General features: G+C 38.0%; 2 protein-coding genes across 4 annotated transcripts; one reads left to right on the plus strand and one right to left on the minus strand.

The window, feature by feature from the left end:
• Positions 1 to 4,614: 4,614 nt before the first annotated feature.
• LIG4 (DNA ligase 4) lies at positions 4,615 to 9,116 on the minus strand. The gene is made up of 2 exons (XM_013954076.2): positions 9,023 to 9,116; positions 4,615 to 8,226 (listed from the first exon to the last, which is right to left on the minus strand). Exon 2 carries the CDS (start codon positions 8,208 to 8,210, stop codon positions 5,469 to 5,471), a length of 2,742 nt encoding a protein of 913 aa, XP_013809530.1. The 5' UTR covers positions 8,211 to 8,226; positions 9,023 to 9,116; the 3' UTR covers positions 4,615 to 5,468.
• Positions 9,117 to 9,431: 315 nt separating this feature from the next.
• ABHD13 (abhydrolase domain containing 13) lies at positions 9,432 to 22,841 on the plus strand. 3 transcript variants are annotated; one of them, XM_067293827.1, is made up of 3 exons: positions 9,432 to 9,530; positions 11,194 to 11,229; positions 17,401 to 22,841. In XM_067293827.1, exon 3 carries the CDS (start codon positions 17,436 to 17,438, stop codon positions 18,447 to 18,449), a length of 1,014 nt encoding a protein of 337 aa, XP_067149928.1. In that variant the 5' UTR covers positions 9,432 to 9,530; positions 11,194 to 11,229; positions 17,401 to 17,435; the 3' UTR covers positions 18,450 to 22,841. The 3 variants fall into 3 exon arrangements, with proteins under 3 accessions (XP_067149928.1, XP_067149933.1, XP_067149940.1); XM_067293832.1 differs by having other exon boundaries at positions 11,198 to 11,229; XM_067293839.1 differs by lacking the exon at positions 11,194 to 11,229.
• The last annotated feature ends 5,119 nt before the right edge of the window (positions 22,842 to 27,960 follow it).

The following is a 27,960-nucleotide window of genomic DNA, read 5'->3' on the forward strand; positions in this document are numbered from 1 at the left end:
GTGAAGGCAAAGGAAAAGTTCTGGAAGGAAATTCAAAGTGCTACTCCAGCAAACACACGAATGATAAGAAAGCAAAACAGCCCTATTGCTGATATGGAGAAAGTTTGAGTGGTCTGGATAGAAGATCAAACCAGCCACAACATTCCCTTAAGCCAAAGCCTCATCCAGAGCAAGGCCCTAACTCTCTTCAATTCTATGAAGGCTGAGAGAAGTGAGGAAGCTGCAGAAGAAAAGTTTGAAGCTAGCAGAGGTTGGTTCGTGAGGTTTAAGGAAAGAAGCCATCTCCATAACATCAAAGTGCAAGGTGAAGCAGCAAGCGCTGATGTAGAAGCTGCAGCAAATTATCCAGAAGATCTGGCTAAGAGAATTGATGAAGGTGGCTACACTAAACAACAGATTTTCAATGTAGACAAAACAGCCTCATATGGAAGATGCCGCCATCTAGGACTTTCACAGCTAGAGGGGAGAAGTCAATGCCTGGCTTCAAGGCTTCAAAGGACAGGCTGACTCTCATTAGGGGCTAATGCAGCTGGTGACTTTAAGTTGAAGCCAATGCTCATTTGCCATTCCGAAAATCCTAGGGCCCTTAAGAATTACATGAAATCTACTCTGCCTGTGCTCTATAAATGGAACAACACAGCCTGGATGACAGCACATCTGTATACAACATGGTTTACTGAATATTTTAAGTCCGCTGTTGAGACCTACTGCTCAGAAAAAAAGATTCCTTTCAAAATGTTACTGCTCATTGACAATGAACCTGGTGACCCAAGAGCTCTGATGGAGACATACAACGAGATTAATGTTGTTTTCATGCCTACTAACACAACATCCTTTCTGCAGCCCATGGATCAAGGAGTAATTTCAACTTTAAATCTTATTATTTAAGAAATGCATTTCGTAAGGCTATAGCTGCCATAAATAGTGATTCCTCTGATGGATCTGGGCAAAGTAAATAGAAAACCTTCTGGAAAGGATTCACCATTTGAGATGCCATTAAGAACATTCATGATTCATGGGAGGATGTCAAAATATCAACATTAACAAGAGTTTGGAAGAAGTTGATTCCAGCCCTCGTGGATGACTTTGATGGGTTCAAGACTTCAGCAGAGGAAGCAACTGCAGATGTGGTGGAAATAGCAAGAGAATTAGAATTAGAAGTGGAGCCTGAGGATGTGACTGAATTGCTGCAATCTCATGATAAAACTTTAACGGATGAGGAGTTGCTTCTTACGGAGGAGCAAAGAAAGTGGTTTCTTGAGATGGAATCTCCTCCTGGTAAAGATGCTGTGAACATTGTTGAAATGACAACAAAGGACATTAGAACATTACATAAACTGAGTTGAAAAAGCAGCAGCAGGGTTTGAGAGGGCTGACTCCAATTTTGAAAGAAGTTCTATTGTGGGTAAAATGCTATTAAACAGTATTGCATGCTACAGAGAAATCCTTCGTGAAAGGAAGAGTCAAACGATGCGGCAAAATTCATTGCTGCCTTATTTTAAGAAACTGCCCCAGCCACCCCAGCCTTCAGCAACCACCACCCTCTTCAGTCAGCAGCGATCAACATTGAGGCAAGACCCTCCATCAGCAAAAAGACCATGACTTGCTGAAGGCTCAGATGATGGTTATCATTTTTTAGCAATAAAGTATTTTTTTTAATTAAGGTATGTACATTGTTTTTTTAGACATAATGCTATTGCACACTTAATAGATTACAGTATAGTGTAAACATAACTTTTATATGCACCGGGAAAACAAAAAAATTGTGTGACTTGCTTTATTGCAATATTCACTTTATTGTGGTGGTCTGGAACCAAACCCCCAATATCTCGGAGGTATGCCTGTATTCATGGAATTAAAAGAATTCAATACATATCCTAGGAATACACATCATTGCCAAGTTTAGGTTAGTTGTCAATACCATATTGCAATGCCTTTTGAATGTCAATCACTTAGCTCTTCAGCTTCTTACATCCTCATATGATAGTAGAGGCAACAAGTACGTGAGGTGGAACTCATTCTCCACTGCCTTGCAACAGATATATTTACTTACATTTGCACGTGAAAGAGATGTAAAATAGCCATAACAGCATTTGGCACTTGTTTATGCCATGTATAATGTAACTACAATATTAGCAAGCCCTATTCTTTTAATTTACATCACTAGATGTGAAATTGATGCATATATTTTAACATATGAGCACAATTCAGATTTCACCAGCTCTGGGTGATCAATACATGCTGTGTTTCCAATGAAAAGTCAGAGAAATCACATTAAGGAATAAATATATATATAGCTCCCAAAGGCCCTGGCAAGATTTGTGCCATTGCATACAAGCTGCCCACAGGCTATGTATACACCTTTTACCAGAGAAATGCACTGCACCAGTTTGAATATATGCCTTTGAGAGAAGAAAAATGTTAGATCTGAGCCTATTTGGATTTTTCTTGTTTTATAACAAAGTAAACAGTGAACTTGAGGCTTGTGAAGTTTATTGCCTGTGCAGCAACCTGTACATTTATAATTGACAAAGAAATTGTACCGTCATTGACCTATACACAGTTGCAGATGGGATAAGACATATTAGATATTCTGCTACAGCAGGTCCTGAAAACTGCTGTCTTCTCCTTTCTCCTTCTCCACTGACAGCGTTTGCAGAAAGTGCCAGTTATAAGCCAGTGAAAAGGAACATCAAGAAACTTTTCTCTACTTCCCCCAAACTGCAAAGCTTAATCTTCTGAGAGCTTTTTTTTTTTTTAATTCTTTCTCCACTTCTTCAGGAGTATCAACATCATCTTAAAATAAAAGTATACATTACAGTGCAAATTGAAAGGCTTAATTTCAAGTAAAGTGCCTATTTAAAAATAGAAAAAATACCAGCTTTACACAAAATGTTGATAAGCTAAGTCTTCACCTGCAAAATCCCTATTTTCTAACATCTAAATGCATTTAAGAAAACGAAAGTATTTAGTGCAGTAAGAATTACAATAGGCTGATGTTTCATAATCAGAGGAGGTCCTTTGGAACCTCGAACATCAGGTTAATCTTTCAGCATTTTGACTCCAACTTTCCCTCTTCCTTGAATACTATTCTTGTTTTAATGGACAAAGATTATATAATAATAAAGTTAATTTTATATGTCAAAGCTGTATTTTTTATTAGACAATTAGAATAGATGGAAGACAGTTTTTTGGCACACAAGCCCTCTATTTGCCTCTGTCTATAGCCCTCTGTGATTGTCAGCTCATGTGTCTATCTACAAACCTCGGCGCATATCCATCCTGATACATCACGCCTGCAACTTCCTCCTTAACTAATTTGACTTTCCAAAAAAACAAAAACAAAAAACAACCCAAAACAGAACAGAAAAGACACAATTCTGCATCTGGGCAACATATTTGTGGGTTTTGAATCATTTCCAGCCTTCATTTGTTCTCTCAGTATGTACCAGAGTTTCCTTGAAAATAAGCAGATTCCCAAACTTCTGGATCTTTTCCTGTAACTAACTACTGTTTTGCTAGGCTTCGCAAATTTGCTATGCTTAATATTCTATGCTTAGCCTAGAACATTAACGGTTCTCCTGTCCCTGGCTTATATTTTAGATACATATTTTAACAATAGCAGGGACCAGTTTCATGCAAATATCCATAGCCTAACCTCAACTTTTTAAAATTTATATATATATAAAAAAGACATTCTATTAATATACTGTGGATTAAGGGATCACTGAAGAATAACAATTTTGCTGATAAATACTAGCTCTAGATTCCCCTGCGTAATTCTGTGAGAACAAAAAAATACAACAAAGAAATTAAGACTTATTATATACATTTCTGTAAATTACATTTGAGATCTGAACGTGAGATAGTTTGCATAGTCTCAAGAGTCAGCTGTAAAGCCTATTTGCTTTGCTGTCTCTTAACCTTCCTAACCAGGATGACTTAAAATACATATTTTACTAAAATCTGTTTAAAAGAAATCTGTGTGGGTATAAAGACAAACTCTTCTCAATTTCTATTTATAAATCAGAAAATAGAACATTACATGGAGGAAGCCTAGCAACTTAGATAGTCTTAATATTCCCTGTCATGCAAAAGTGTTACAAGTATATTCCACACACAGCAGCTTTCTACTCAAATTATTAGAGGAAAAAATCATGTACTGTCTTTCAGTATTTACTATTTTAAGTACAGAAAAACAAGAAATGTGCATTCTGCTTTTTAACAAGTTATATGGTAACTTCAGAAAAGTGGTTATGTTTTACCTTTTTTAATATTTTGAGAAGTATGGGAGCTCCTAATACTTACAATAACTGTAATAAATGTTTTTCTATTCAGCCTTTCATACAATATTTCCTGATCCTTTTTAAAGTAATTTTTTATATGAACACTACCACAAAAAACACTGAACAAACAGGTCAGCCAAACCTGGTTCTATCTGATGAGCCCAAAAGCAGTTCTGTTCAACACCTGTGTTGACTTCTTTAACAAGAACTCAGGCCTGAACGTTTCTCCCCTCAAAGTTAATGCATAAATTATTTAATGGAGTAAAATCAGAAACTGTGTTTCATGTTTTTCAAAGAGTTACCTCGCACTAAAACAACATACCGGGAAGACTTCAAAAATACATTTTATTATTTTTTAAAAATTGAACAGTGTTTGGAAATTAATCTCACACATTACTGAAATAGTTTATGAAACATTTTTAGAAAGATAAACTGAAAATTAAGTGTAAAAAATTTAGCTTTGTCACCCTGATGGTTTGACTTTAACTGTAATGGAGAGAGGAAGTCATTACAGTTTTAAAGTAATTAATTTGTATTTTACAACTATATAGGTAATTATTAATTCATTAACACTTCAACCAGAAGTTTAGGTTCTATTTTACAATGGTTTTTATACAAAGAAACATAGGATTAAGGCAGTATCCTGAAACCAAAGTGCTAATCGAACTGTATGGAGGCTCAATGCTAAAAACAATGTAAATAAATTAAAACAGTACAGAGGTTTATAAATTAGCAAATTCTGTAGCATATAGAGTATACACAGAACAACTACTTTACCTCTATAACAACATGAATGTGATTATAAAGTTATAAATAAGCAATATGTTAAATAGAATTTCCTTAAAATGGTAATTAATTGACTCCATTTTGAACAATGGAAGCAGGCATTATTAATGGCTAGGAATTCTCTTACCTAAAAGAATACATCTCTTCTTAGACCTGTTTGTGAATTAAAAGAATTAGGTTATCTTATTGCCCCCTCCCCGCTCCCCAACATAGCATAGCATCCTCTTGCTTCCACAACAGTGCAAATAACAGCCTTCCTCTATTTTCAACAATGCAGTGTTATTCTTTCAAGTTTAAACGGACATCAAAAGATTCAGAAAACTCAATGCAACTCCATAATTTCCAAGTCTAATCATGTTAACAAGAATGCTTTTTGCTTCCAGCTTAAAAGCTACTTTAAATTAAATATTGATTTTCATTCTTTGGGACTCCTTCCTCTACCGACTCAGTTACCCACAGCTCAGATACAATTTTAAATTTTTTACCAAATGTTCTCCTCAGTGCTTTCATCTCTTTTACCCGGGAGTGATCTTCTCCTATAACGACATGCGACACACCCTCTTCTAGGTGAGGGACTACTTTTGCACCATAAAATCGGAGCTCCAACGCTCTAATTGATAGTCTTGTTCCATGGATTTTTGTTCTGGGTTCATTAACAACAGCATAACAGTCCACATAAATAGTGTTTCCTCTGAATATACTGAGTTGGCAGCTGTTCCATGAATAACGTTCTTCTAATTCAGCAATCACGTCCAAAGACAACATCTTATTATTATCTTTCATTCTTGAGAACACTTCCTTTAGTTGTGCAACATCTGCATCTGCTGTATAGCTGTCTCCGTAACAATCATATTCACGAGCAAAATGTTCTTTTGTGTCAGGACACATATGAATCATAAAGGCAGGCTGCCAAGGTACAAGCATTTTGGTTTGAAAACACTGGAGGAGCCACTCTGCCTTCACCACATCATACTTGTTGGAAGCAATGATGTTTTTCACTCTGACATTCTCAGTTCCTACAATGACACAGTAAGTGTCTGGTCCAGGGTTCTGTACCACACTTCCACCACACTCAGCTATTCTGCTTTCTAATTCAGACTTCAAATATCTTCCTGTTCCTGTCATAACACAAAATTCAACATCTTCGAATACATTTGAAATCTTGTTTATATTAGAAAGATCAGGGGCTTTAAACTGCTCTGCTATTCCAATTACCTTCTTCACCTTTGGTACAGTTTTCTTTTTTTTCTCTTGTGGCTCATCATCATCATCTATATGAAGGTGTTTAGAGGCCAGCTTCCCTTCTGCTTTGCTTCTGAGATGTTCTAACATGTCTGAAGTCATGCATTCATACCATTCCTTGTCCTCTCTTATTCTCTCGATTCGGGGGAATCTCAAAGTACAGTCAGTTTTATACATATCACTGTTAACAATCTCAGCTGCCTTAATCTGAACTATTACAGAGTTAAAAGGTTCAATGTACACTTCAGGTTTTTCAGTTCCACACAAAATGTTGCATGGAGGGTCCTTCCTATGGTAGGGCTTCCAGTGTTTAGCCAGTTTCAAACCCAGATCATACAATTCCTTCATAGTATAACCAGAGCCAACACGACAAATAGAGTGGAAAATACTAGGTTTTTCATTTGGAGGTGGAGTTTCCGCAATAGCACACAAAAAATGAGACATCATTCCACCACGGGAGCCCTTTCCCCAGTAACCGCCAACAATCAAAAGGTCTAGTTCATCCATCAACCCACTGACATATTCCGGCTTGATTTTTAACCAGCCTTCCCCACGTTTGTCAGGCTTGTAAGTGGACATGGGATCTTTCACCATAATTCCTTCCTCTCTATTATCTATTGCTTCATTTAAAGCATCAATTACTTCTTTTCTAGTTCTGGCACTTGTTTTATGTACAGCATGTATTCTACCTGTTACTGGGGTAAATATGCCACTTAAGATCTCGTATCTTTTGGTTAGTGTTTCATGGCCCAACTTTTGATCGTTAACCATTAATACATCAAACACACAGTAGCAAGTCTGCAGATCAGATTCCTCCACCATTCTTTTTATGTCAAATTTGTTTCCTTTTTGCATGAATGTTTGTGTCTCAGGATTGTAAGCCATCATTTCACCATCAAGAATGCAATTTTGCACATTGCTTTTAAATACTTTATGAATAAACGGAGTTAATGAACCTTCACGGGGTGAAGCACCAAACTGCTGAGTATAGTCATACCCATTTCGGGAAAAATACTTATATACATCTCCATCTTTGTGCATCTGCATACGCTCACCATCCAGTTTAGTTTCTATGTAGAATATCTGATGATTCATTTGTTTCTCAATTTGCTGGACGTCAGCAATAGCAGCAAGCATTGGTTTAAAGGCAGAAAATAACATGATAGAAACATCACTAAGTGAGACAGTGGGATCATGTAGTTGTCTACAGACTTTTTCCAAATCAGTTGTGACATTGTGTAATTCAGCAGCATCAGGATGAAAAATGGAAAATATAGTTTGTTGACTAACACCAAGTTTTAGATCCTTTATAATCATCCGGATAAGCCATTTTTGTTCAAGTGCTGAGCTCTGAGAAATTAACTGAAGGAGACTTTTCTTTAATAGACCCTTGTTTTTGGCAGCATTATTATTAGCTATTGCATCTAAGAGTTCGTTGACTTGTTCTATTGTCAGTCTGCCTTGTTTTGGGCACCTAGGTTTTAATACAAAGTATGCAATCATTGCAAAGTCTCCAGCATCTCCACGTGAGCCAGCAGGTGTTCTGTAATTTAAAAGCTTTGCAGCATCTTTTCCATCTTTTGGTAAATTAAGCAGTTCAATATACAGCTTTGCAAGCATAATTTCTTTAATTCCATATGCCATCCTTTCTCTTTCCAACTGTGGAAGAATAAGTCGCATTGCAGGGTAAAAAGAATCTGTAACATCTTTCTCCTTTTGATGGAGAGCATCATGGAACCTCCTCCAGGAATCCAGAAAATCCTTGAAATATTTGTTTTTTTCTGGCCGAGATTTACATGTCTGCATTCGCTCCAGAGTACAGCATAGATCTGCAAAAGGCACCTGAGAGGCTACTGTTTTTTTAGGAGAAGGCTGTGAAGCAGGTGTAGAAGCCATCAGGGTTCACTTTTCACTACGAACAAGAAGATACATATATATATTTGAAGAGAAACAAAATGCTAGCACGTTATCCTATCTCGAGAAAATCTCTAGGGTTTACTGAAGTTATTCATTACTTAAAAGATCACGAGCAGACACTTTTGTACTTTGTTACCAGTGACGGTGGCACTCGGCAGCCAAACTGTGGAACAGCAACAGAAACCACTAGCGCGACAAAACGCCTGAGACAGCAGAAGGGACCGTAACCCCCTCCCGCTACTGAGAAACGCGGCTGAAGCAAAGCCTCGGCAGGCTGGAGCGAGCTTCCAAAGCTCGCAGCTCACAGCCCGCTGCCGCCGGGGCGCCACCAGCACCGCGGGGCTCGCCAAGCAAAGCCCGTCCCTGGCGCCAGCCGGCCCGGCCCGGCCTCCCCGCGGCGCCGGGCCCGAGGCCGCGCCAGGTGGCGGCGGCCGCGGCGGCGGCGCATCCCTCCAACGCCCCGGCCGCCGCTCGGGAGGGAGCAGCGGATGCTCGGCGCGACGGGCGGGGCGCCCCAGAGGAGCGGCCGGGGGGCGCTCCCAGTGCCGCCGCCGCCTCCCGGGCCCGCTCATCCCGGAGGGGGAAGCTCGCGAGCGCACGAGCCCCCCGGCTCCCGCGCAGCCGTTACGGCGTTGCCATGGACACGCGGCGGGGAAGAGAGGGGGCACACGCTTACGGGCGCTCCCTCCCGGGGCACCTCAACGCACACCGCAACGGCCGCCCCCTCCCCACGACAGGCCAACAGCATGGGGGGGGGGGGGAAGGAACCGTAACCCTCAGGCAAGACTCACCCGCTGCTGCGGTACCGGCAGAGCCAGCGGTCACGGCGGCCGCCCTGGGAGGGCTCCCTCGCCCCCCCTCCCTCTCCTCTCTGGGGCGGGAGGAGTGACTCGGTGACGGCGGAGCCCCGCGCTCCTCCCCCACAGCGTAATGGTTCCGGCCGCGCGGGGGGGGACCGCGGCTACCGGCGGCCGCGGCGGCTCGCGCGCCTGCGCAGTCGGTGCTCCTGGGGGACGCGGGTGGCTGCTCGTCTGCGCGCGGCCGGTCTGTGGGGGGGGCGGGGGGCGGGGGCAAAGCCCGCCGTGGCCGCCTTGCTCCTGCCTCCTCACCCCCACCCTGGGTTGGTTCGGTCCGGGGGTGGGGGGGCGGGGCGAGCTGCCGATCCCTGACCTCGGAAGCGGAAGCCTCCGCGGCGGTGACGTCCGGCCGGGGAAGGAGCCGTGGTTGAAGTTGCGGGTCGGGGACCGGGTCCGCCTGAGGCGCCGCCAGCGGCACCGACCGCGCGGGACGATGAGGCGGGTGGGTGCTCCGTGGGGGGGGGGAGGGGTCACCGGCCTGGTCGCGCGCCGCAGGGCGGCGGGGGCGGCAAAAGTGGCGTGAGGAAGTAGGGCAGGGAGCGGGTCGGCGGCGGCTGGAAAATTCGGCTTGGGAAGCGTGCTGGGGGGGGCGGGCAGGATCGCTGTGGTTAAAGCGCAGCTCTTAACCGCGGTGTGAATGGTTGGGTGCCAAGGCCCTGCTCTGTGGGCATACGTGGTTGCTATTCCTCTGTTTCGAGCTGTTTTTCATAGGGAGCTGCTTCCTTGAAAGCACCATTCAAAGCTTTATTAGTTCGGGTGCCTTCCTGTGAATCCTCGGGGTGATTTTTTGCTTCCTCATAGCAAATTCATACTCTTCTTTCATTTGCCTCCATTGCTGCATGGAACAGGGCTTACAGAAAATGGATCATGACTTTTTATGTGCTTAACTGTTTCAAGTAAATATGTTGAAAACACCTAGAGGAGTGTTTCTTTTAAATAAAGATGGAAATAACTCCAAATGTTTGAGAAGTAGTAGGTTTTAGGAGCCCATACTCGCTAGAAAATGAAGCCTCTAATATGGTAATTGTCTTTGATTTTTTATAATACCCTCATAATTTATGAGATGACTGTAAGAATCAGTAGGGTTTGTCAGTTGTGGAAAGTACAGTAGAAGTTAGAGAAAAACATTTTTGATTACAAATCTGTACTGTTGATGCAGATCTATGGAAGTTTGAAGTTGTTTAAGTAGGAGAGGTGTTTTTCTGGTTTCAAAAACCAGAACCTTTATGTCTGGGATTTTGTTGTTCTAGTTCTCCTTTTTCCTTAGGAGTAGCTACTCTGCTGTTTTATTTCTTATGAGAGTTTCCTTGGAAGATTTTAGTATTGAGAAAGTGTAATTTTCTTGTCCTCTTTAAACTTGTAGGCTTTCTAACAGATTAATTTCACCCTCAGATCTAACCTCCCCCCACACACACACCTTGAATCTAATTTGTGGCTGTTGAGAACTTAATATTTCTTTTTATAGAAATCTTTTAAATAAATATGAGTAAATATAAAACTTGTATTAAGTATTGTGTACCTCTGGAGGAGCTGGAGCATAGGGAAAGGAAGTGCAGTAGGACAAAACAGATGTCTTCAGATATTTGTGTGTTTTTGAACAAAATTGGGTATGTTTTGTTCATTTTGAAACCCTAATGAAATGATAGGTATTGCAGTGAATATTAAGACTAACTTTTTGTAAAGCTCATTGTACAGAGAGCAGCCATTAAAAATCTGAATCCTCTTCTTAACACTAACATTAAGACTGCTAATATTCTCTCTAAAAGTTAGCTTTAAGTAGTCAGTGTAAATCTCCCATAACTTGACTATTATACACTATGTGTTATATGTACAGTTATATACTACATTTCAGCATCGTTCTCAACTTCATTGTAAGATGATGTTTTCAAGTTTATCAGACTTTTCACGCAAGAGCTGAGCTTGACAGGAAGAGCATCAGAGCAGGATGATATGCGCAGTTTCATAAGTAAAGCAGATGCATAACTTCTCATTTCACTGGCTGTTAGCTCTTAATTTTCTTTCAGATAACTGAAGGCAAACAGTAATTATGTGTGTAACTCAAAAAGCAATTTTACTCAAAGTTCCCAAATGCAATTTTCTTTCAGGCAGAGATGAAGCACAGGAAATCATCACCTCCAAAGGTAAATGTCTTATAATGTGATTAGTGTGTGAAAATAGAAATTTTTTATACTAAAAATGTAGACAGAAACTGAAAATGCATACAGAAGTAGTGGCAAATATAAGAGTAATTCTGATTGCCATTCAAAATAAGTGAAAAACTGTTCACAGGTACCTTTGAATATTGTCTTCAGTTAGGTATTTAAGATGTTCAGTTGATAATGATCTTAGCTATTTAAGAATAGCGTTAGGGCACAGCAGATAATTAAAATCTTTACAATCAAGACATTTTAATACTAATTCTCAGAATTTGTATTGTTATGAGTGACTTACATGATCAGTAATTATTTAAAAATGGGATGTGTAGCTCATCCGACTGAATATGGCATTTGTCTGTGTCAGTAATTCGTGGCCTGTGGATTGAGAACAAGATAGATACATATAAATAAATAGATGTATGTATCCCCATGGAATAAAAAGGTGGCTGTAAGTTTTGACTGAAACATATCACTGCCAATTTTTTTTTGTTGTTTTTTCCCCTGTCCTGAGAGGCTGCTCTGTAGCTATATAAACTGAAGGGGTCTCTAATGGGCTTTAAAGCAAATGGATTGTTTTAGGCAGAGAAGCGCTCTGGTTAAGTCTTCCTTTCAATTAAGTCTTAGTAGAGTATGGGTGGCATAGTGTTGACTTGTGTCACATTGGTGTTTTTCTGTGCTAATGGATATCCTGATTTTAGAACTTGGTCTTTCAATACACTTTTTTGCTTGTCTCTTAAGTTTATAAGCATCTTCAAAAACTTACCTTGTGAGAACCCCTGGCATTCACAAAAGCTAGCCTTTTTGATGCAGTTTTGAAAAGTTTTTAAAGATGTTTTTCTACTTTCTTCTGCACCAGCAAGACTAACTGCTCCGAACTTGATAGTACTCAGCAGGAGGGAGAGGAGGAAATGTGAAACAAAATCTAGAGGAAAGGTATCTGATGATTTTTGCACTTAAGAAAACATGATCTGTGAGGAAAGAGCAGAGGAGCTGGTTTTGTATAGTCTGGAAAAACTGAAGATAGATTATAAGTTTGAAGGCTGGAAAATGTTGAATTGGAAGTACTAAAATTAAGTTACTCAGTCTTCCTTGCTATTAAGTTTTAGGAAATACTTTCTAGCAATAAGGGCAGCTAAGCATAGGAACAGCATGGTTGAACATATCTTGGAATTTCTATCAATTGTGTAGGAAAACATCTGGCAGATAAGACTGTGATTCTGCTGTTGATGACTGCATACTTGTCATAACTATTGACTTCCATGACAGCAAGCTTAAACAGAAAAATAACCTCCATTATGCTTGTTATCATAGCCTCTAATTTAATCAGTTTAAATCAAATACATGTTTAAATAGTCTACATTTATCAAATACTGTTACTGTATATGTTGTAAAATAGGGAATTACTTTTTCACAAGGAAAACCTTGTCACAGCAGAAATTATGGCAATTATTTGAAATATAGTGCAGCAGTACTTTGTTCCTTAAATCTAGGGTTTCTTAGTGACAGACGACAAGCAACTTGCTTTAAGTAAGAATGCTTCCAAGTCAATAATGTATTATCTGGGAGATCTGAAGAGGAGGTCTGTAGATAAACCTAATCCAATTTCGTGGCCAGAACTGAAAACCTATCAGACCTTCCACCAGCCTTCCATTGGCCAACTGACTGACTTTCCAGAGTCACTTCATTTTTTGATTCCAGTGTCTTCATCTGTAACATGTGGATGATGTTTCATGCCATCTTTCTGCAGAGCTCTGATAAAATCTAGCAGTAGGAGGCAATATAATTGAGGTAATCCTTTTAAACAGTCGACTGTTTAAAGCACAGTATTAACTAGTCATATTTGCAGGTGATTGCGAAATTGTTTGAAAAGAAAAATTCTTTTTTAGAATACGTAAAGTGATATGCCCTTCTTGTTCTAATTGGGACATCTAACAGTAATGGAGCAAGTCCATGAGTGGCTCTTGTAGTCTAGAAAGAGAAACAGGCTTATCCAGGCTGCAAGTTAACTCTTCTGTTTCTTAGGTAGATGAGCTCAAACCAAACTGCCTGCTGCTAGAGGTGAAGAGAATGATTATAGTAGACTAGCAATTGTAACTGAATGCAAAGAAGGTATATGGTATATATCCTGGAAAAGCCCAATGGCTGTGCGTTAGGAGGATTACTTTCAAGTTAAGTGCTGTATTTCTCCAATGTCTACAGTGTATGCAAAAGACTGTTCTTTTTTGCAAGCTTCCCTGCTGTAGGCAGCTGCAGCATTAAAATAGCATGATAGAACCTGTGATTTTCTGTACGCTTGGGTTCACCCTTTCTGTCAGCATCCAGGTCCTCTCAAGCTTCCCTTTGTGAGTCTGCATATATTTGAGATTGAATCTTTAAATTGGGATTGGATTTTTATATTAAGCGTGAAACTAGGATATATCAAGGTAACCAGACAGCTGTTCCACCTCAGTTTCAATTACTGCTAAAACGGAAGCACTAGGCAAAAATCAGCCTTTCTTTTTCGCCTCTCCTACAAGTGTTAGTCTTGTGGAGACTTTCTGTTAGGCTCTTCTGTTGAAATGGATTTGTTCAACTTTTGAAAAGTAGCTTTAACTCTTTTAGCTGAGTTAATTAACCAAGTTTTACAGTATTGTTAGAAAATTTGCTAATATTGCTTATCTTGCTTACTAACATCAGTTTAAGGACTTCAGCCTTGGAGTATGCCTGCTAGTTATATCTTACATTCTGACTGAAGGATTGACTTAGCAATTAGGGAACATGAAAAGTCTACATAGATTCTTTTCCCTTTCTCTTCCTGTTTCCCACCTCTCTGTGATTTCTGTGGCATCCAGTTAGTCACAAAAAATAAACGGATAAAGGAGAACTGTAGCAGGTGCTCTCCAATTCAACACAAAGTCTTTCTGTCTTAAGACACTGTACTGTAAACTGTGTGAAAGATTATCTTATATAAACTATTAGGTTAGTAGTATTTAGTGGTACATTTAGTACGATATATATATAGCTTCCTAACCAGCCCAACAATAAGGAAGAATACAACCAAAAACCCAAAAAGAGATTTCTTTTAGTCTCACAGTATGCTGAGCACTCATGAACTTCAAAAAGTGTTGAGGATTTAAGGAATACCTTATCACTCACTGAGTGAGTTATCACTCACTGAATTACTATGTTAGTTTTCTTTCTTATGTACTTTAAATGGAAATCTGGTTCTGCTTGTATCATCTTCTACTGTTCAGGTCAAATAAGGTATGTTTGGAAGGCCTGCTTGTTTTGGACTCCACAGAAATCACAGTTTGTAGCATTTTTGAAAGTGAGCTTATTTTCACTTAGTTTAAAGTCTTTCAGGCCTCTGTGCTTGTATGATAAGCCATCATTTTCTATGCTTGTGATCTTTCAAATAGTGTTGGAAGGAGGCAGGCAGAAATCTAGGAGAAACTTGTATCTTAGTTCTCCAGCTAACAAAACTTTCAGGAAGGTGTGAAGTAACAGACATGATCTGATTCAAGCCTGGAAATGGATGAAGTTAGCAGAGTTTCATGCAGTTGGGAAAAACACCTCAGTAGTCATGTAGTTGCTCATTAGTGCAAGGTAGTCAGCCTTACTTAAATGAAAAGACTGTGTTTGTATAGTTTATCCTTCCTGCTAATTAACATATTAAACTACTTTTTTCCCCCTTTTTTTCCTTCCTAAAAGCTGCCCTTAATGTTATTGGGAGGAGTTGCTTTTTGATAGCAAGAAATTGAATTTGCTTTACAGAATCCCTAATTTTCCTTTCCATTGTTTCACTACTTGCATGCTGAATGAAACATTGCAGCATGGTAACACAGACTGTATTGAGTTCTAGTTTTAGGATCAAGAGGCTTTGTCTTTGTAACTTCACTTAGTTTTAGGATCAAGATGCGTTGGATTTGCAGCTCTGGTAGCAAAGGATTTTTTTTTTTTTCTTTATAAAACAAGTAATCAAACTTACAGCAGCAGTATCACAGACTGGTATAGCACTTTGGTAGTTTTGCATATCTTACTGAAATTAAAATAGGAAGCTGTGGACAGCTGAAACTAACATGGCTTATAAAATCAGTTGTGGGTATCAGTGCTACAAATAGCAGTCCTTGATGTATATGAGGTAGGCATTCATAAAAGTTTTTAATCATCTTAAGATTTTTATCACCTTTTTGTTTTTTAGCAGTGGTTCTTAGTTATGGGTCTATTCCTCTGTAGTGAATGTCTTGTCACAAAAGTATTTTTGGAGCCTCTTTCATTTTGTAAGGAATTCAGTAAAATTGCATGGCATGGGTAAGGAGAGTGTTTTTACTGTGTCATTATCAATGTTACCATTCCTCTTCTAGTCTTTAGATTCAATGCAGGAATTGTCAACTTCATTAAGAAGTTCTTTTACAAATCAAAGTACCTACCTCATGCCTCTCCTGGTCTTTGTGACTCACTAGAGAAATGGATCACAATACTTAAATTTCCACATAGACAATACCTGTGCAAATGTGGATGTGGATTCTGAATGTGAACGTTTAAATAAATAATACAAGAAAACAAATTGGGGATAACTGCAGTCTAGACTACTTCATATCTTACCAGTGCTTTATATTAGGAGCAGATATACTGTACAAAAGCTTAATTTCGCATTGCATTTGGTTAGTATGTGAATCTCAAGGTGTGGCTGACATCTTTTATTGCTGATCTATATAATAATCTGTCTAAAATAAAATCTTTCATAGAGCTGGCAGTGTTTCTTGGTCATACTGAGCACTTGTATTTGGTGAGGGAAGAGGCTGTGAGTGCAGAGGTGACTTTTGATCACTCAGTCCTACCAAAATGGCTGGTGTAGTTGCAGCCCTCTCTAGTAGTATTAGCCCATATAGTTTACTTTGGTTTGAGTCATGTGACTCAATATCAGCCATGCAAACCGAACCTCAGCTGCACAGTGCTTGAACATGTCTCTACATGTCAGACTGCTTTGGAGTTAATTTAACATTTCATTGCACTACATCTTTCCAAGGAGGTTACATCTTAGACTGTGTCTAAACTGTGATTTTTGTCTGCAATATGATCTTGGAGACAACTAGAGTATTTTTAAACTAGCCAACTTGTGTTGTCGCCTCTGTTTATTCAACTTAATGCCAACTGAACAGTTACTGTAATTCTCAAGTAGGTTTGGCAGTTTTTTGCTGGTCTCCTTACTACACTTTATTTCCAGCGGTGAATAATGTGAGAGATTGTGTATGCTGTGAGACATATCTATCTGTTATGACTGCAGAGAAGATTTAATCCATTATTGCTGACTATCACTCTCCTCATCTTATGCTGTGTACATATATTTTTTTTGTCATGAGTCTGTTTTCATATTTGGACTTTTCAGTAGTTGTGCTTTTTACTGATCAGAGGATAATGTAGTCAGCCAACTGTTTTCAGTGGTCTTGTATAATAACATAATCATCTTATACAGCAAAAATGTAATATGGTTTGATAAAGCTGATAGAAAATTGTCAAAACAAATCAGAATCAATCCAAATATAGCAAAACATAACTGTTATGTCACACTGTACTTAAATTTATCATCTTATGCTTGAGTCTCTTTCATTGTTTTGTTTGGCTTTATAATTGTAGTTGATCAAGATACTGAAAAAACAGCTGGTACATGATAGCTGACCCTGTGTGCATTGTTAGCCTAGCCTGATTGCAGAAGGAAGTGCATAGGTTTATTGAACCGTTCCTGTTGGCCTTAATTTGTACTAGCTTAGAAATAAGGGCTTTTATTGTTTGTATTAACTATAAGAGAAGAGTTGTGACAAATTGATAATATTGTGGTCTGTATGGTTGCTACGCTGGTCGGTAAGGATGTCGGAGGGAAAGCACATGTTATGATGTCAGTCAACCAATTATCTAGTGTTACTGACATATATTAAATGTTGAAACAATGTAAATGAGATTTTGAAGAATTCTAAAGTCTCTTTCTTATTATTGCTTTTCATTTGTTTTACAGAACTGAATGGTTTCAAAAAATTCAGAGGGAGTCTACCCCCAAATTTGATATTTGTTCTATTGTATAATGACTTAACTACTGATTTTCCAGAAGTCTGAATGCCTAAATCATTTCATTTTTATTTCCCTCTGTATTCATACATATATGTTTGGGTTTTTCTGCAGGATTTACTTGGAGTAAAAGATCACTGACCACTACAATGGAAAAGTCATGGATGCTTTGGACCTTTGTTGAAAGATGGCTACTAGCTTTGGCTTCCTGGTCTTGGGGTCTCTGCCGTATTTCTCTTTTACCTTTGATAGTAACTTTTCACTTGTACGGAGGCATTATACTACTTATATTAATATTTGTATCAATAGCAGGTATATTATATAAATTCCAGGACGTGCTGCTTTACTTTCCTGAACAGCCCTCTTCATCTCGCCTTTATGTTCCTATGCCTACTGGTATACCACATGAAAACATCTTCATCAAAACCAAAGATGGAGTTCTTCTCAATCTTATTCTGCTGAGATACACAGGGGACAATGCAGCATATTCTCCAACCATCATTTATTTTCATGGGAATGCAGGCAACATTGGCCACAGGTTACCAAATGCTTTGTTAATGCTGGTAAACCTGAAAGTAAACTTACTCCTTGTTGATTATAGAGGGTATGGAAAAAGTGAAGGAGAAGCAAATGAAGAAGGTTTGTACTTAGATTCTGAGGCTGTGTTAGACTATGTGATGACTAGGTCTGATCTTGATAAAACAAAAATTTTTCTTTTTGGCCGTTCCTTGGGGGGAGCAGTAGCTATTCATTTAGCTTCTGAAAATTCCCATAGAATTTCTGCCATCATGGTGGAGAACACCTTTCTTAGCATCCCACATATGGCCAGCACTTTGTTTTCTTTCTTTCCAATGAGATATCTTCCTTTATGGTGCTACAAAAATAAATTTCTGTCCTACAGAAAAATCTCTCAGTGCAGAATGCCTTCTCTCTTCATCTCTGGGTTGTCTGACCAGTTAATTCCACCAGTTATGATGAAGCAACTTTACGAATTGTCTCCAGCTCGGACTAAGAGATTGGCGATTTTTCCTGATGGAACTCATAATGACACTTGGCAGTGCCAAGGGTATTTCACTGCACTTGAACAGTTCATCAAAGAAGTAATAAAGAGTCACTCCCCTGAAGAAATGGTGAAAACATCATCTAATGTAACAATAATATAACTGATATTCTTTTTTTTTTTTTTGGGGGGGGGGAATACCTGCACTGTACCTTGATTTGTGAAAAGTGATAAAAGAATGTCCATTTTTAAATGTATATCATGTCTGTACTTGCCTAAAGAGTGAAATTAAACTTGGAAAGGTCTAATGCTTTATTAAGATGTTCCAGATAACTTCTACATTTGCAGCATTGTAAATGAACCATTCTACATGTCTTTCCCATACTTTTTTGATATCTTTGTCCATATCTTCCATTTGTTTGATATGTACAATGGATGCTATTAAAGAAAAAAAAAAACTTGTTACAACAGTAGTACAGAATGCATTAGTTAGTACAATGGCAGGCTCTTCAGTATTCACTGCTACTATGTGTGAGCTTTTCAGACAATCATGGTTAGCACAATGTTTTGTTGTTTCTCTTAGACTTTATTTAAAGTGTGCCATGAATGAGATAACTGTTTTATTCCTTGAAATTTTATATTATGCAAAGATGGGGAGGCTTTAGTGTGCTAAGTGGTATAAAATAGCATTAATGGTAGAGTATACTTACAGGTATACCATCCTGGATTGTTACTGTTTTTATGATTATCTACTTATATATGTGTTTATATATGTGTGTGTATATATATGTACACATGTGTATAAATACACACCTATATACATATATATAGAAAACAAATTGCAAGTGGAGAGGAAAAGCCATTTTCCCTGTTTTCATTTTATTTGTATTATAATAGTGCCCATGAAGTTGAATGTACCTATACATAGTGGCTGCTGGATGTTCCTAGGCAATTTTTTCATAGAAAAGTACCCTTCAAAGAGAGATGTGCAGTCTAACTTTCAGAGCTGTTTTCTGCTCCGAGCTCTCCTCACTGACTTACTGGCAAGCTTTTTGTTGGTATTAGTCTGCTCATACATTTGAGGTAGAATTTCCAAGGCAGAGTAGGCAATGTGGTAGAAGGGAGTGTCATAGAAGGTAAAGGTGTGTATATTTGAATTTGATTTTTAAGTTGGTGTATTTAAGTATTTGTGCCCTTTATATATACCTCCGGAAGAAACAAATCCAAACAATTATAAATAATCACATGATTAGAGATAAATGTGTACAGTTGCTATGGTAAGGCCAATAAAAATGAGCAGTGCATAAATTAGTAGACCTAAGTTTAGTTAGCCTAAACCAGACAACACTTATTTTAACACTTTTATCCATTTGCTTTTAAAAAGTCTTACAGTACTGTAAAAGCACAGTGTGAAAATAGCTTAAGCATCAGTGGAAGTGTTAGTTTTCTTTAGCTGTACTGAGAATTTGAAGCTAACATTGCACCATTTTATAACCAGCAATACTTAATTTATGAGAGCTTGATTCTGACCGAATGTTGTTTTTTCAGATTTTAAGGATCCTTATCCTAAGTAATTGTAACAAAGTTGTGTGGTATTAGCTCAGTCTGTCTGTGTGGCTATGTAAATCTCCAGCAGACTTAATTGCTCATTTCCTGCAGTTGATAATTTACCTATTCAAAATAGACTTTTATGGGAAGAAAGATAACTGTAGAAAATTTTGCCCCAAATCTGTACAATTTCTTCTTAGATTGAATTTTTTAAATAAACAAACCTTTCTGACGCAATTCCCTGATTCAGAAAAGCATCTCAGCACATACTTAATGTGTTTCTTGATGGACGATGGTATTTTAAGCTTGTGCTTAATTTCTGTCACTGACTAAAACTGCTTTTCTGAACTGGTACCTTAATGATTATGCCTCCAGTTACTATATGGAATTACAGGTATTATGTACACATTGGATAGTAGTTGTCAGCAAACAGTAGATAGGGAGATGCATCTTTATTAGAAAAAAACTTAAATGTGGCCATCCTTTCTATTTAAAAAGAAACAACAGAAACAAAAATACGTGCTAGATGTTGCTGCTCTCTCTGGTAAGTATCCTGTGTCATACTACTATTAAAGTTTGTTTAGAATTGACTTGAAAAAGCTATAGACCTGCATGGATAGCTAAAATCTTCTCAGACATAGCATGGCTTTGAATTTATGTTAGACTAAAGGTATCTCCTCAGCATTCCAGTGGTGCATGGTATGGTTTTGGGGGAGTGTTTTCTGTGTGGTTTCTTTGGGGGCATTTGTTTATATAGCAAAAAGGGTTTAGTAGACTGTAGCATTCTTTTCTGTGGTGTATTCCTAAAACCATAATGTGAGGTTCTTACTTCACTCATGATACTCTTTTTTTTTTTTTTTTTTTTTTTCCCAGCTACTTTGCAGTGCTTTAGAGTTAAGGTGGAGGGATGAAGGGAGAGAGAAGGAAAATAAGTGGGCAAGTACTGCTTTTCTAAAAATAATTTGATAAAGCCAATGGCATAGATTACTTGTTGGAGACTGAGTGCAGATAAAGTAAACAGCTATTTTGGAAGTTGTCAAAACTTGCCGTTAAATACCATAGTGTTCTTCATAAAGTGTGAATTTCCAAAGCAACAAAGGACTCTTTTTCCCCCCCCCCCTCACTTCACGCCAATCAAAACAGATGAAGAAACAAAAAACCCAACCCAGAACACCTCGCTGTCCTTCCAACCTCCTGTATTATGTGTCAACCACAAAGCATTCTTGGCACTTGCATATAAACAAGAAATATTCTCATTGGGGGTCCACAGTTGCCAAGGTAATGTCTAATCTGTGGTATTAGATTATGGCAGCCTAATTACAGTGTACTTTATGAGCAGTTTTAAACAGTGCTTTGGATTATCAAGCTCTATCTTTTCACTGTAGTGTCTGCAGGACATGAAGATGAAACTTTGTAAATAGCAGATATGAGAAGACAAGCATCATACTTTAAACTTAATGTGGTTTCCTCTGCCTTCTGTATATGGAGCTTTTTTTTTTTTTTAATAGGTTGAACACACATTTGTGGATGAATACCTATCATTCTATTTTTCATTGCATTGGTTGTGAAATCCACTGAAAGAAAAGGGGAAGGAAATACTAATTAGTATCTTATGTAAATATTCCATTGCTGTAAATGTGATCTTTCCATTTTCTTTTAAGGCAGGAGGGAGGGAGAGGGAGCAAGAAACTTGTTGCTGATCCTTTATAGCTGACAAGTCAAGACACATTCTTATTTTACAGTCTGCATAATGGCAACCCACAGTTATCTACTGCAATTAGCTGTTACCAGACAGTGCATTGTAGGAACCATAGTAGTAGTAACTTTAAATTGCCAAAAGTTGTATTATGACTACTATTGCATTTATTCTGCTTAATACCTTTATATGATTTCCCATACTGATTCTCCATTCATGTATAGAAGTTTCCCAAATGTTTGTCTTGTATATACAAATTTCTAGTCTGGTTTGGGAAGGAGAATTGAGTTTATTTCACAGGTTTGTAAGAAAATCGCCTTTTGGCTTAAATATGCTCTATGTAGGAACTGTCTCTTTTATAAGAGGAACTTTAAGTTTAAAAAAAGTCAGGAGTTGAACTAGAACAGTTGTAGCAATAGAGTCCTTATGAGGAATCATCCAGTATAAGACCATATGTGTGGTTTTAATTAGTGGAAATCCTTGAGACTTCCTATTAACCCAAGTTTACATTCCCAATATCTGCTTCTGAACTGTGAAATGCAGAGATAAGCTATACTTTCAGATGAAAAATTAACTGATATAGCTGCCCGCATGTCCATTTCTCAGGTAAAATTAGAAATATAGCACAAATCCATTTGGTAGGCTAAGGACAATCTCTCAGTTGAAAGGCAGATGGATTAACTATTTATATAAAATATGCATATCAGCATCTCTTAGCTAATCATTTGTGTCACTTTGGATGTTCACAGTGGCGAGTGCAAGGCTGAAGTGAGATTCTAAGGTATGGTCTCTTCTATTAGCAAAAAGATACAGACATACCTCCATTTGTATTTCACAATTCGATTATTGAAAAGTGCATTTTTATTTTTGTAAGTGAGAGGTGACTTTCCCAGGAGCACTTCTGCCAAATATAAAATCAGTGTCTCCTGCATGCTGTGGGATCAACCTCGTGTATGCCATTAAGGCTAATAAAACCTTGTATAATTTAGAACCATGCAGTAGTGAAAATAGAGAAAGTGTATTCAAGTTCTAAATAACACTGATGTTTTGAATTCAGAAACAGCCACTGAGTAAATGATGCAAGGATTTTACTTGATTTTTTTCTTTAATATATGTTTTAAGCAAAAATATCATACAAAGTATTCTTAACTCCTCAGTTTTGTAGACAAAGCATAAATGTTACTAGATGTGTGCTAACCGTGGTAGAGTTTTACATTCTCATTCTAGTCTGGTTTTTACAATAAAATTAATTTTACAAAAAAACTTTTCTATTTTTATGTACCGACATATGCAATAAATTGATACAATAAAAGTGATATTAATGTCTTATTCCAGTTTGTGACCTCTCTTCAGTATGAGTTTAGGGGTATTTTTGTATGTATGTTAACTGATTAATCTTAAGGTATAATTTTGCAGTTACAGAACAAACCAGTGCACATAGAAGAGACATCTGCATTGTTAGATGTAGAGTTGAAATGCTATTACAGTAGGGGAAAAAAAAAATTACAAATATTCATTTCTAAGCTTTGTTACATATCCTTGCTTTCAGGAAGCATGAAGAGTAAAACTGATAATCAGTAGCCTCTGCTGCTTTCTATCATGTGTTGCATGTAAATATGTATAGACCTTTTTAACAACTAGATAAATGTACAGTATAATATTTGATTTTTTCTCAGAATTTGCAAGTACTGCTTAAAATATATATAAAAGCAAAAAAAATGTAAATATAAAGGCATTGGGACATCAAAACCAAAATGCTGTAAAGGAAACCTAAACCAAAGGCAGGGGACTTCCTGTATATGAACAAGATCAAGTATGGGCAGGTAAAGTTCTGGGGAAATAACTGAAGCGTTGGCTAAATAAAAATTATTTGCTGCAAAGATCTTGAATGACTGCATGGTTTCAATCTCAGTGCCAAAGGAGGCTTTGCTTCTAAATCTTGCTATATTTATTAGTAGTCAGGTTCTTCCTTCTCTCAACAACAACAGAAAAAAATAGGAACAATTTGAAAGTAAATCATGCTGCTGGGAGTGTCATGTTTGAATTGTTAGTCATGCTTGGATGTTATTGGTCATGTGCTAATTTCTCACCTAGACTTAGCTAGTTCAAAGCTTTGTATTCTTTTGGGTGGCTTAATTTTAGACCTGTTATAGAGATTCCTTATCTATCTACATAGATAGAAGATACCTGTTTTAAGAATAAACACTGAATATTTTCTGAAAATATGCTGAAAACTTTAATGTGATTACTTTAACATGTTAGGCTTCAGCTTAGGTTGGAGCAGAATCATCTCCTCTCTCTTGAATAACAGCAATCTTCCTTTCTGTGAAAGATGATGCATTTTAAGAGCAGACCTGTTTTTAATGCATAACAGTGCTTGATTTCATTCATAAGAATTGTGGGTGTATCTTTAATAATCTTAAGTAGTGAGTTCAATAATGCAAAAGTACAAGGATATAGTTGCTTGCATAAAATGTAACTGCATTTATATGTTAGGTTCTGGAGAGGCATGCCCCTAATTGCAAAGAGCAACTAAGGGGCAGATTTTGTTCCTTGATAGAAAGGAAGTTCTACAGCTGTTTTACCTCAAACTTGCTTCTGGTGTGGCCTAATTATTTACAAAACCTCGAAGCGAAAGGTCATACAGAGTACCCTTCCTTTTCTGCTCATGAAGACTCAGGAGCAATGTAGCAATTAGACGTGACTACAAATAAATAATGCTATGAATTGAAAAACCTTGGATCCCTGGCCTGTGCCCTATGTTGAAAGTCCTCAATGTGTAGTAGCAGAAGAGTGGCCACTCCCACATGGACAGCGATGGCTTACTGTTATTTTGCCACCATACGAATGCATTTTCAGCCCATCTGTGCAAAGTCTGTCTAGTTGCATAGTGTTGGAGAGCTGGAGAAGTGCAGTATTTCATGTTGCTGGGTAACCAGACCAGTGAGAATATAAATGAAGTTAGCTCCAGCTATATGACAGAGCTGTTTTTTTCACTGTTCAATGCAGTAAGAAGGAATTACTGTAACATCATGGATGGTTTTGTCATTAAGCTTCTGTAATATATAAATCCTCTGTGTTTTCTCCTTTCTATTTTATATTTCTTGTTGGTTCTGCTGCATAGTTTGAGACAGACCTGTGATAATCTCTTTTCCTTCCTGTGCCATTTCCTATTCTCTTTGAAAGCACTGTAATAACCGTGCTGTAAAAAGTATTTAATGATAGGTACAAGTCTGCTGTAGGTTTACTTTAGGTACTTGTACACATGCCAGCTTTGGACCTAAGTTTGCTGTTCTCAGAGAGCTGTTGCTGAAAACAGCTGTAATAGAATCATAGGTGCTAGACATTTTAGGTAAGTAGCATTATTTGGTTATGTTAAAATGTATTTTTAAGTAATGTTAAACTTATTAGGAAAAATAAGTCTAGTAATTGTGCTATATGTTAAATGTTAATGAAGAAAATGGAGTCCAAAGTCCTAATTTGGATTGCTGGAAGAAAGTTAAATTTGGTTCAAAATATATATATATATATATTTTTTAATGGCAAAATCTGTTGAGCCTTTCATATTGATTATGTTTAAGAACTAAAATATATAATAAATTTAACAGGGTTATAAGAAAATAAACTTTTTTTTTCTTATATATATATCTAGAAAAATAAAGTATTAGGCAAAGAATAAATCAAGCATGGCATATCTAAAATGTGCAGAGACACTCATGTTGTCCTATATAATTCTGAATTAAGAGGCAAAATGACAAGAATACCACTTTTGTTTCAGAAAAATCTTTTAGGATTTTTTCTTTTAACAAGATAATATATCAAATAAGGCTTAAACTGTTTGTATAACAGTTTCATATTCTCTACTTATAATGTACTCAATAGTTTTCTAAAATTTAAGATAATAAAATATGATACACAGCCACAGTAGCACTGAAGCCACAAATAGATTGATATATGTGAGGCAGTGACTTCCCTGATTTTATTATTATGGAAATCAGGACTGATGGCTGAAGGAATTAATTAAGTGTCCTTGAAGGGAATGTGTATTTTGTTTCAGAGGACTATCTATGAATGATTTTAATAGATGACTGTATTAGCAGAAAACTGTCATATGGGATTTATCCTCATCTCCTCCTCCACGATAGTCTGTTACTTCTTTCCGTCTTCAGAGATGGCTTGAAATTAAATGTGTTTAAACTGGAAGCTTTGCTTATTCTTTGCTCTTCTATCTGTTCTTTCCTGTCTTGTGTAGTAGGGCAAGTTATCATGGCTTCTTTCTTTTTGAAATAGTAACAGGAACCAGTTCCATTTTGTGGCAACTTCAGAAGTGTGTGAACAATTCTGTTGCTAATTTGGACCTTTGCCATTGGAGCTGCACCTCTAGCATGGCTGTTGACAGTGGCCGGGGTATCTGTGTTGCATCATCTGCATGACCTCCCTTTTGAAAACAGAGCGTTTGTTTTTTTAAATAAACTTCTACATTTCTTCAGTGAGCTGGGTTTTTATTCAAGTCTGCTTATTTAAGTCTTCTGCTTCTCTTTTGTGTGTTAAACTTCATTATGGGATTTTCCTCCCCCTCAAAGAAGATGCTTTTGTGGTTAAAGCACTGGACTGGATTTCAGGAAATCAAGGGTTCAGTTTCTGGTTCAACCACAAACTTCCTGTGTGATCACTTACTATCTCTGCTTCGGTTCCCTGCAGATGAAGTGATGATGCTTCATAAATTTGCAGGTTAGCAGGGCCCATCTGGATCATTTAATTGTATATTCTGCATAACAGAAATGAGAGAAATTTATTTACTTGCAGAAATTAATTGTTTGCTTCAGCTGTAACATCTTCAAGGTTAGCCAGTCAGTCTTGATTTTCTTCACGAATCCACCATTTCCCTTAGTAAATTATTCTCATAGGTAACAGTCTTCACTGGTAAAATATTTTTTCTTTCTTAATTTGAGTTTTACCTAGCTTGTACTTTTTTTTTTTTCCCCTAAAGTTAAAGACTCAACTAAGTAAAATTCTTAGACTGATCAAGCCATTTCTTAATAGTTTTCCTCGGCTAAATTAAAGAGATTCCTTAGTTTCTTGCACTAAGGCAGTAGTGCTCAGTCTATCCACCTGAGTGATTAACACAGCTCATCCTCTGGGCTAAGGAAACACTGCATGACTGGATTTACTGTATGTGCATGGATCAGCTGTACTTTGCATGCAAAATAGGACCATATTTTCAGAATAACTTTGTAATAGGGGTATATCCTTGTTTGCTTCCAGATACGGATGCCTAGGACTGGATTTCTGTTTAATGCAGTGGCATTTCTTTTCTAGGAATAGTTTGGAAAAAGCTGCTTGAACTGGTCTTGAGGTGACCACTTGTCACCTTAAGATTTTACTGTACACGTGTAGCATAGATATATGTGCCTTGCGTCAAAGCAATAATATGGCATAACCTTTTGCTAAAGAGTTTTCGAGAAAGGCGACTAGTAGAAGCAGGCTGCTAACCACAAACCAATTACCATGCGGTGATTCTTTAGGCCTCTTACATTCATTGTGATTTCTTTTTCTGAACCCTTTTCAGTCTTAGGTTTTGGCCGTCATAACTGTATGCACTATTCAGTAATGGTCTTGTTAATGTTAAAGCACAATTGTTATTAGCTCTTATTTTTGCTTAATATTCTCCAGCATATATATATATATTTACTTATTTATTTATTTATATACAAATATTACATTTATATTTCAACAACAGAGTTCCACTGAGAGCTTATGTTCATCTGGAGTCACCACCCACTCAAGTTTGCAAATGGAAGGCCTCAAATGAACACTCCTTAGTCTTCTTTCAACGTAGCTTAGCTTAAAACGCAGAATAAACTGGTCATCACGGAATCACAGAATGGTTGAGGTTGGAAGGGACCTCTGGAGATCATCTAGTCCAACACCCCTGCTCAAACAGGGTCACCTAGAGCACATTGCACAGGATCGCGTCCAGGCGGGTTTTAAATATCTCCAGAGAAGGAGACTCCACAAGCTCTCTGGGCAACCTGTTCCAGTGCTCTGTCACCCTCACAGTGAAAAAGTTCTTCCTCATGTTCAGATGGAACTGTCTATGGTTCAGTTTGTGCCCGTTGCCTCACGTCCTGTCGCTGGGCACCACTGAAAAGAGTCTGGTCCCATCCTCTTGACACCCTCCCTTCAGATACTTGTACACATTAATAAGATCTCCTCTCAGCCTTCTCTTCTCCAGGCTAAACAGGCCCAGCTCTCTCAGTCTTGCCTCATAAGAGAGATGCTGCAATGCCCTATTCATCTTCGTAGCTCTCTGCTGGACTTGCTCCAGTAGTGCCACATCCCTCTTGTACTGGGGAGCCCAGAACTGGACACAGTACTCCAGATGGGGCCTCACCAGGGCTGAACAGAGGGGGAGGATCACCTCCCTCGA

Source organism: Apteryx mantelli, chromosome 1, assembly GCF_036417845.1.
Source record: "Apteryx mantelli isolate bAptMan1 chromosome 1, bAptMan1.hap1, whole genome shotgun sequence".
Classification (NCBI taxonomy): domain Eukaryota; kingdom Metazoa; phylum Chordata; class Aves; order Apterygiformes; family Apterygidae; genus Apteryx; species Apteryx mantelli.

What these genes read in the sequence shown, in the direction of transcription:
- LIG4 (XM_013954076.2), bottom strand. Translation starts at nt 8,210, where the DNA reads ATGGCTTCTACACCTGCTTCACAGCCTTCTCCTAAAAAAACAGTAGCC.
- ABHD13 (XM_067293827.1), top strand. Translation starts at nt 17,436, where the DNA reads ATGGAAAAGTCATGGATGCTTTGGACCTTTGTTGAAAGATGGCTACTA.